This window comes from Anopheles ziemanni, chromosome 2 (genome assembly GCF_943734765.1).
Source record: "Anopheles ziemanni chromosome 2, idAnoZiCoDA_A2_x.2, whole genome shotgun sequence".
NCBI lineage: Eukaryota > Metazoa > Arthropoda > Insecta > Diptera > Culicidae > Anopheles > Anopheles ziemanni.
Window position 1 is genome coordinate 39,225,426 of NC_080705.1, and position 10,477 is coordinate 39,235,902.

The 10,477-nt window shown below is 44.3% G+C and overlaps 1 protein-coding gene across 1 annotated transcript; it reads left to right on the plus strand.

Moving 5' to 3' along the window:
- Window positions 1-1,053: 1,053 nt before the first annotated feature.
- LOC131281860 (solute carrier organic anion transporter family member 4C1) lies at window positions 1,054-6,542 on the plus strand. The gene is made up of 8 exons (XM_058311217.1): window positions 1,054-1,132; window positions 1,312-1,657; window positions 2,005-2,225; window positions 2,301-2,832; window positions 4,012-4,067; window positions 4,179-4,670; window positions 4,795-4,981; window positions 5,996-6,542. Exons 1-8 carry the CDS (start codon window positions 1,054-1,056, stop codon window positions 6,540-6,542), a joined length of 2,460 nt encoding a protein of 819 aa, XP_058167200.1.
- The last annotated feature ends 3,935 nt before the right edge of the window (window positions 6,543-10,477 follow it).

Genomic DNA, 10,477 nt, shown 5'->3' on the forward strand with positions numbered 1-10,477 from the left:
AACGCAACGTTTATGCAACCATCGGTGTTAAGAATAAATAATGTCTTACTTCTTAACGAAATATTGGTGCATTTAGCAATTCATATCCTACTACAATTTGTCAAACAGATTAATTGTAACGAAAAACATGTTTTTTACAAAACTGGTTAAAAATCTATGGGTAGTGAAACATAAATGTGGCACATACGAAGGAACGGCAAATGGATTTTAAAAGATTTAATTTAAAACAAAATAGATCATTTGTTATAAGCTAGAGATCTTGAAAATAAGTTCTTTTAGGACTCTTGCCAAAGTAAATAAAATAGATAAAAACAAACTTTAAGCCCCACATGTACAATGCGTAGCAAAAAAGTAACATTCGACTTCTAGATAAATTGAGGAAGTGAATAGTGCAACCTTCTGTGGTATGCACGGTATCTAATCTAATCCGAGTGAAATTCGTGAAATTCAGATACGTCACCGTCACGAAGGTTTAATCATAGCATTTGAGATAACATTAAATGCCAAACTAGGAACTTGTTGCAAATAATGTAATGATGATATCAAGTAATGTTCGGCAATAGCTGTTGAAATTCTGACTAGAAGGTCTATATGTAAATTATGGCAAAAGGAAGCTAACTTTAAAAGAACTACTCTTTGGCGAGCTATAAAATGGCGAGTTAGCCAATAATAAAAATGTAGATGATTGGTGAGGGGTATAACTTATTGTTGACGGCTCCGATCGTATGATAAAAGTTCTAAAATTTGAAATCATTACAATACAAAATGTGTACACCTGCAAAACCACCCTGTTCCGTCTGAGATTTACAAATGAATTGATAAGATAAGATATACGATCCGTAGAAGTAGAGATAAGGGTGGAGTCCACATTCTGCCGCAACGCTTAGATACCTCAGTTTGGGTTAGGCCACGAGGGTGAACGAGTGTTTGGGTGTCATTACTTTCGTGCGGTGAATTAGTTATTTCCTTTTTTGGATAACAGATCATCCGTCCGACCGGATAATAATGTTAGGCTAAGTGTGAATCAATCGAAAGCCTATAGATTCTAGCAAGATGCGACCAGAATCCTTACTTAGTGACTATGACGAGAGGCAACCTCGCATCGAGGCCAACGCGAACAACATCAAACAGGGTGAGTCCAGGCCGTGTTTCGAGGTGGAAGATTACTCACCTTCGTCAGTTGCCGCCAAGATAGCGCTGTTATCAGTCATCGCCGAGGGAGCCTTGTAGTAGTAGAAGCGGTAGTAGTGGTGATATCGAGTACTAATGTTGACTAAACCGCGCCGTTCGGTTTCGCCCGTTTTTCGCCAGATGCGATCGATTGCGGCGTGACGGCGTGCGGATGGTGCAGTGGCCCAGGATGTTTGCGACTCGGAACTTCCACCGGTTTCGTTGTGGTGCTTTCGTTGGTGGCTTTCGTGAGCGGTGGCATCGAGAGCTACTTCCGGCTCGCGGCACACCAGGCCGCCAGTGAGCTAGACTTCGATCCGATCGTGCTCGACTGGCTGCTGGTGACGGCCGGCATCGCCCAGGGTGTGTGCGCGCTGCTGGTCAGCTACTGGGGGAACCGGCTGCACCGTATTTCGTGGCTCGGAGGAATCTTCATGCTACAGGCGATCAGCTTGATCATTCTGATCATACCGACGTTGACACACAAGTAAGTGGAACTAGTTCTTAGGAAGCAATGCATCAGGATGGAGCTCAAGAAAGGGTGGTCCCTTATGTTTCCAAGTGATTTAAAAGATATTATGCTACAGTACATAGACCAGGTCTTGTTTATTGTGGATACTTACCACCTCTTCTATCAAATATGCATATTTGACGATAAAATTTATGCAATCCTCACATTGTAAATAAGGCAAGCTCAAGCATATTAACGTTGTGTATCACTTCGGTATCAACATCAACAGTGAAGTAAAACTGATAAATGTGCGATCACACTCACCATACCGATCGATAATGTTCTCCGTCAGCCTAATTTGTCGATGCATTGCCTTTTTGCAGCTCGGATGAAAGCAATACCATCGAGGCGCCCAGTATGGACAAAACGTGCGCGTTGGAGCAATCGGCCCGGCTGGAAACGGATCGACCGTACGCCATAACGACGCTGGTGCTCATGTTTATCGCGCAGGTGCTGATCGGCATGGCGAATGTCGCCATCTACGCGCTGGGCATCAGCTACTTGGACGACAACGTACGGGAGCACCATAGCCCTAGTTTGATCGGTACGTCACCTAAGTAGAGGGGTGGGTTGGAAAAGACTGGTTATTAACATGGTACTTGCTGGTCGTCCGTTTCAGGTTGTGTGATAGGGGCCCGGATTTGGGGCGCACAGCTGGGATTGGCCGTTGGTCTGGTGGTGGGTGCCACCCCGCTCGGCTGGTGGCTCGGTTGGACCATCGTGGGACCGTTGACGTTCCTGCTCGGTTTCATCATCTCGCTGTTCCCGCGGCGGCTGCTCTCGACGATGGTACGACTGGCGGCGAACGAAATCGTCGAGACGGCCACCAACAACAGCATGCAATCGCTCGCCACCGTCGACAAGTGGCTGGCGGACATCAGCCTGTGGGCCACGCTGCGGCGCGTGTTCTCCAACAAGGTGCTGCTGTGCAATGTGCTCGCCCTGGTGTTTATCAAGACGGGCGTGCTGAACTTCCACGCGCACGAGCAGTCCTACCTGCAGTCGCGATTCTTCCTGCCAACCTCCTCTGCCGACGGCATCAACGACGAGTGGACCTCGCGGCTGATCACCAACCTGCTGAAGCCGTTTGCGGCCGCCGTCGGTGTGGTTGTTGCGGCGCTCGTCATTGCCAAAGCTAATCCATCGGCCAGGTGAGTGACATTTACGGCCACCAGATAGCGAACTATTCCAATTTGGGTATCACGATTCGATCAACCATGTTCTCTTCTCATGTCTTCCAAATGCTTCGAAACATTATATATTTGAGCCACATATAGCGATGGTAGCAAACACAGTGAAAAACCCACTTTTATCTATTCATTATAACTTTTATTTTTTTCAATTTGAATTTTTACTAAAATATTCCACCGAAGAATCCAATGCCAGTCGTTCGGCTGTCAATCCGTTGAGAAGCGTTACTTTGAGAAACTTTGATCACAGCTTGATATATGATAAGAACATATAACCATATTAAAATTTATTAGAAACTTCATTGACGAGTTTTAACAGAACAAAAGCAACATAAACAGATTTTAGTAACACTTTGAGCACCAATGACCCACATAGTGGGTGACAGGCAATCCGCAACATGTCACGAAGCTCATATGTTATTACACTAATATAGTCGTAGGCTGTGGTAAATGTACAAATTTATCCTTAGGAAAGCTTGGTCTATTTGTTATTTGTTGAAAAATAAGTCTTAGTATTTTTTTAATATCCAAAATTCATCAAAATCTACACATTTACCATAGCCTAACACTATATTTGTGTAATAACGTTATAATAATTTTGAATGGCACTTTTTGGCAATAATAGAATTGCATTGTAAGCAAATTTAGAAAACAAATTATGGGATTCATTTATCATTTGAAACGTAACACAAATAAAATAAAAGCATACAATCAAACTCATGAAGTGGGATTTTGGCATCAGTTCTTGCCGAGTGCCACATCTGAAGAAACTTCAATGGAGCAACAATTTAACGCCAGCAGGCAGAAAGACCTTGCCAACAGCACCGTGGACAAATGTCGTTAATCGATGTAATTAAATCCGTTCGCCGCCGACATCATTCAGCAAATTGGTACTATTTACATCGTTTAAAGACTGTTACGACAGTGGAGTGATGGACAAACTCATGCTTTAATGGTTATGGTAATTTGTGCATTTAGGCAGGAGATAAAATTTAAACAACAGTTAAAAGTTATTCTAGTTCATCGAGATAAAGTCAAAAACGGTCTATCGATCCACAATTTAATTCCATAAAATATGATTCGATAGAATAAAGCTAATGTTATTGGAGTTCTTTCATTTATGTTTTGTTATTCTTTTAGGAAACTAGCCGGTTGGAACATTTTTGTTGGCGTGTTGGCAACCGGATTGTTCATAGGTATGATATCTGTGGTTCTATCTTTTCTGAAATAATTTAAAATGATTACCGTTTCCTTTCACTCACTTACTTACTTTCTTACTTATTTGTGTGGCCTTTTCCTTTTACCAGCATCAATTTTCATCTCGTGCGACGAGGAACAGATCGCCGGTGCGTACCGTGGTCGGAAGTTGATCAAACCGTTCTGCGCTTCGAACTGCGTGTGCGCCGAGAACGTTCCGTTCACGCCGGTCTGCCCGGTGGACAGCAGGTTCACGTACTTCTCACCGTGCCATGCCGGTTGCCAGGACCGGGAGGAAATCAACAGCATCGTCATCTACCGGAACTGCTCGTGCGGCGTCGACGTCGATATCGTGCTGGAAGCTGGTGGTGACGCCACCGAAGGAGCCTGCGGCGTGGAGGACTGTCAACCGTACTGGATCATATTTCAGGTGCTGACGGTGATCTTGACGATGCTGCTTGCCTCCGGCCTGACGGGGAAGGTGATCATCAGCCTGCGCTCGGTGCTGACGCAGGACAAAGCGATGGCACTGGCCGTCGAGTTGACGCTAGTCGGGTTGGTGGTTTACCTACCGGGTACGGCTATCTATCAGGTTGTGGCAGGTAAGCTATCGAATTTCCGAGCGAATTTACTACCGCTTCTGGATGTTTCCCGTTCAGCAGTTTGATAGACCAAGATACTTCCCTCTGACGATCACCTGGTTTTCAATTTAAATGTTTCATTTAGCACAAACCTGCCAATTCTGGTCCTCGGACGAGAGGCAATGTTTCCTCCATGAGACACCCACGTTCGGTAACATTTTGAACATGATAACGGCCGCCTTGATAATCATCGGTCTGATCTTCGAGATGGTCGTGTTCTATTTGGTAAAAGATATGACGCTTTACGGGGATGATCAGTTGGACTCCATTCGGTAAGTTGATCGAGATCGTGCGGCGAAAAATATCCTTTGATACGAATTTTACTAAAGCCATCTCATATCGTCTTTAGTTTTCAATAGTCCTTAGTCAAATCTAGGAAATCTTCGTTAGTTTTTTATTATTATTGTTAAGGAAAACAGCCACATAGGGTTTGATACTACTAACTCTAACTACTCTGTAAGACTAACTACCTACACGGCACGGTGTAGGCTGGCAAAAAAGACAATTGTTTCTACGGCTTATACAAACAAGAAATACTTTCCGAGATCGCACATGTATTTTTAGTTTGAAGTTCTTCTTCTTCTTCTTCTTGGCGTAACGACCTCTTGGTCATGCCTGCCCGTTAAGGGCTTACGAGACTTGTTTCCCTGTTGTACGTGGATAGTCAGTCCTCTCGTACAGGGGAGGGTCCGGTCTCGGTTGGGATTCGAACCCACGCCGTCGAGGTGGTGAGCCCCGGCGCTCATGAGTTTATTATATGAGTTAGTTTGAAGTTATAATTTTTAAATTTACAACACGTAGACCACTATCTTGACCTATATACCATCTTGACGTACACTACAGGTAGTTGCTTTGAAGTAACTTAAAAACTTGTTAAAACATTACTACCAATTTCATTTTTCGTGGAAAAGGTACCTATAAGAAACAATATATTTAGAACATCATAAGAAAGGCGACGGTATTGAGTGAACACTAAATGCATTTTAATTTAAATCGCATGCTATTTTACTTAGATAATTACATTTTCAGCTTAGTTGAGGTCAGAAAACAGTTTAGTTGAGATCATTCCATTTTAGTATTTCTTTTCACAATTATTCTTTTGCAGTTGCACCAACGATTTAGTATACCTTTCGCATAGCGTTTTACCCGAAGGAGAGATAGTAGCTTTTGCTACTTGTTTTAGTACAATTTAGTACATCAACGCCATATGCTACAACTGGATTTTAAATGATATTTGTATTTGGTGGGAGAAGATTTTAAATCATATTTTTGTTTCAATTTTGTAGGAGTCCCATCGAGATGCGCTTCATATCTCCGGCACGGACACAGGCCGAAACGGTGCCTCTGAGTGCAAGGATGCACGAACCGGGTGATCGCACCACAACCTCCGACACGGTCGTGCAGTCAGCCACCCTGATCGCCGACGAGCCCATCCCATCGCTGCAGACCATCCAAAGCACTCAACCGTCCTATCCGATACGCTCGGTGTCTCCGCTGGCGTCCTCATCCGCCCAGTACGCGCAGGTTGTACGCCAACTGCCAATTCGCGAAGTCTCCAGCGATCTGGAGGACCAGCTGGACTTCCGATCGGCCACCAGTTTACCGCGGGGACTGACGGACAGCGACGGTGACAGCGTGTACCAGGTCGGGCAGGCGCATTCACCACAGCAGCTCGGTCCTAGGGTGGGCCCTGCTATGAGGGATTACGCCCGCGACGGACTATTTTCCCCCAGAGCGCTTTCACCGGAAAGTCCACCGCCGGGAAATGGGGGTCCAGTATTTCGAACGAGAAACGTTCCCGGGCGGCCGTTGAGTCCGGAGACGGACTTTTGAAAGGTGATTACCGGGATGTTGTGACAGTAGCATTTGCGCCCAGGTGTAAGCCAGCTGTAGACCAATAGACGTAGTATTTCCTTCTTATAAGATGTTGCATCTTGACCTTCGTCTGTAGAGCCAGCGGGAATTCTAAAGAGTTCAGCTAAATTTCAACAACATACTAAGCACATGACCGATGTTCGGGTTAACCTTCACCAGTAAGATTAGAACATCTGTCTGTCATCTTCAAGCTTTCTTCGACCATCTTCAGGACTCAACTAAACGGATTGTTTGTGGAGACACGACCGACATATAAATGTAAGGCACTTAATAATTGAACATACTTTTAACCTGCCATTGGTGGCTAACTCTGGTCTTCTTACATTCAACTTTATTTAGACGGCAGAGTGAGCTTGTATTAATTTAATTACCAATATGACAACAAGTACGCAGTAATAGTTGAAAAAGTGGAAGTTAATAAATCAATAATAATAGAACAAATATGTTTAGATAGAAATATAGAATTTTTTAAATTAGTTGAGAAAAGTTTAAGTTGGAGTTTTCATTTCATTTTTCAAATGGACAACTTGTTCAATGGCATGAAAGAAACCTTCTCCAATTGACTCCTAGAGGCACATACGATGTCAAAAATGCACAAAAACATTTTCAAAATTCAATTTCGTTTGTTAAAAGGAATTGAAAGGTAAATTTGGATTACCATTTGTCATTTAGTGTTATTACACCCAAATATTAAAAACATCTTGGAAGCTATATTTAGCTAACCCGTCCTGCTAATTCTTTGACTTTGTTCATGCTGGGAGCTTTAACATACTGGTAACGTATTTCTCAACTTAAACCCACATTTAGACAACCACACCACGAGTTTCATTCATTGTTTGTTGTATTTATTATTTATCCATTTTTCTTCATAACGTGTTCCACTGAGACACACAATCTACAGTCGATCGGACCCTCCTCGCCTCATCCGTGCGCGCGCCCCCACCACCATGGGGACATCATGCCATAGACTTTCTACATCTGTCTTCGGTTGTTGATCCTTTTTTGGTATTTTTTCTTCTGCATTTTGCATTTACGCGTAGGATTATTTTATAGGAGCCTTTTGTTGTATGCAATAAATAAAATGTAAATAAAGGAGCCTGGTGTGTATGTACGTGTGTGTATGTGTGTGGATGTGTGTTTTTTTTATAAATGTGGTTAAAGCGAAAGTTGTAGAAAACATGATGTTTTCATTTTTTCTAAGTAAAACAAAAATGTAGATAAAAAGTTCTCGTAGATTCTACGTATGCCATACGACGGATTGGTTCTAAGCTCCTCAAACTCCTTCTACATGTTCTGCTGCACGGGTCTGTGTGTTGTTTTTTGCTATTTTATCTATCCTTCCGTCTGCTGGGAGGTGTTCAATAAAACAGTCCTTACTTAACTTAAACGCTAGGCGCGGGTGACAAGCAAATAGGGTAATATATAATTATGCTTATATGACTTATTCTCTGCTCCTGCGGGGGAGGGGGTGGGCTTTTTTCTCCTCCCCCACTCGTCGTCTTTTGCCACTCCAGTGCTTGCATTCGCACGCCGCAAAACACACTGACTCACTGTGCTCATTGTTCGTTAGAAAAATATATAACCTATGCGCAGCCGAGCAGTGAACATAGCAAGTCCTTCCCAATTTTTCATCCCGATATCCTTTGGCTGTGGCCAGCTTGTTTGTCGGAACAGTCTACACGTATGGTTTACAACAGTTCGTCTAGGATTCTAGTAGAGTGTTTTTTCGGGACGTCTAAGCTGCAAGCAGGTCGACTCCCAAGTGTAGGGAGTATGGGAGGAATAGTCTACGTTCGAATGAGCTGGATGTAACTCATTCCCATGCTATGATACGCTTGTAATAAACAGTGGTATGAATTTTGCTTAACTCGCTTGCATCCGCGCGTGCGCCTGGTACTTGGTACCAAATTAGTCTCTACGGACACAGCGTAAAAAACAAAAGCAAACAGTGAAGCGGCATTAACATTTCATCGTTTTTGTTTCTGTCTCTCCTTCCTTAATCGCATTCATTCGTCACCTCACACGCCCTTGCACATACTTTACGCTTGCATCTTTGCATACATACTACAACATGCTCCCTCTCTCCTTCTTGGCCGCCTCCTCTTTGGTGGCCCGAATGCACCCCGTTCATCATAATTATCATCAAAACCTACGAGTACGGGGACTAGCACCAGTCCCCTCAGTGTGCTCGTTTTCATAAATCTCTTTTATCCCGTGCCCCTGTGTTGCTAAGCCCCATTCGTACGTTCCCTTTTCGCTATGTACAGACGGATCACAATAAAGTATTTGCTCTAATAAGGACCTCAATCCTAACCTGCTGTTTTCAACAATCACCGCGCGACAGTTTCTACTCGTACAAAGACCTGCTTTTTAATGCTGCCCGTGCGCATCCCGACACGATCATCGCCTGCCTGCGACAAACAAACAAAGGACGAAATAATTTAACAACAAGTCGACAAGGCCCTCTCACACAATCAATAGGAATCATGGCAATCGTTTTTAACTGGACAGTGTCAACGGAACGGAAAACGGAAAAGCGTGCGCTCAGTGAAGGGATCAACAGACAAAAAAAACAAACCGGCCCGCACGAACCAAATCGGTTGGGGGGCACCATCGTAAAAATTAAAAGAAAAAAAAGAGAAAAAAATCGATCGTCAATACTTTTGCAAATTAAAAGCACACACGGAGTTTTCGATAAGTGCTAGTTTCGGCCAGCGGAGAGCACAGAGGTCCCAGCGTTCCTTCGTCTTCTTTTATTGCTTCTGGTGCAAAGAGAGAGAAAAACAAAAATAACTAAAGCTTGTTCCGGGTCTTTACGCTTACAACGCTTCTACCTCCACACCGGATCCCTTCATATCCCTGTCTCTTTCTGTGCACTCGTAATCTCGCTTTCTTGGCGAAAAGTAACCTCTTCCTATCATTAAATCACATTTTAACGTATCTCAGTTCCGTTTGTTGGCTTTCTTCGGTGCGCTTTCTCCTTTCTCGCTAACCCATTCCTCTATCCTCCACTCAAACTAGTTCCGTTGTGCCACGCTTCCCTTGTACGCACGCACGCAAGGACACACGCTTACATATTTTATCCTCCAAAAATAATGTTGGCCATCGTTTGGTATTTACTTTTGAGTTTACAACCCTCGGCCCCCTGTTCGGGGGAACAAAAGTATCTGTTGCTGTGGTGCTCCTGTTGTTACGCGTGTGTTTTTGTCGATGCAATCGGGAAGGGCGTTATCAAACGGAAAAGGTCAGCACTGAAGTTTACAGTTCGTCCTGCCGTCTGCCTGGTGCGCTATATGGCTTAAAGTTGAATCTATATAGTTACGTTCGCTACCATCGCGTCTCCGTTGGCAACATGACACACATACACCTCGTCGGTCCGTGTTTCGCTCTGGTTTGCAATTCCTTTGATCAATTTGCGCGATCCGCTGTGAGCAGCGGTGTGTGCTCTATATGTTTCTCGGATGCCGCGCGTCCTCCATTGCGTCGATTGTTAATGCTTTTTTTGGCTTCATTTATCGTTCACTGCAGTCGAGTGCAGTCACACACCGGGTTGCATCCCGTCGCACGGATCACTTGAAACGTCTTACACGCTCAGAAACACGCGCATTCGTTCTGCGTCACGTCGGTAGTGTGGTGTGTGAGTGTTTGTAGTGTCGCATCAATTAATACTACGGGGCTTGGAATCGAAGTTGCTTGCGCGCAGAGTAGCGGCCGCACCTTGTTCCCCGCCACGGGGGAGAACCCTTGTATCCAGGCAGTCGGCAGCCTCAACCGTCGTACCATCGACCACCACCAGCGCAAGTTACACGACGTCTTTTCTCTGGACAGCGCCGAGTGTCGTTGGAAAACATTTAACAAGGAACGTTATCCTGCCGCTGCTGGTGCTGGTGTTT

What these genes read in the sequence shown, in the direction of transcription:
- LOC131281860 (XM_058311217.1), top strand. Translation starts at nt 1,054, where the DNA reads ATGCGACCAGAATCCTTACTTAGTGACTATGACGAGAGGCAACCTCGC. An exon ending in CGCGAACAACATCAAACAGG is followed by an intron (nt 1,133 to 1,311) that starts GTGAGTCCAGGC and finishes GTTTTTCGCCAG; the next exon opens with ATGCGATCGATTGCGGCGTG. An exon ending in CCATAGCCCTAGTTTGATCG is followed by an intron (nt 2,226 to 2,300) that starts GTACGTCACCTA and finishes CGTCCGTTTCAG; the next exon opens with GTTGTGTGATAGGGGCCCGG.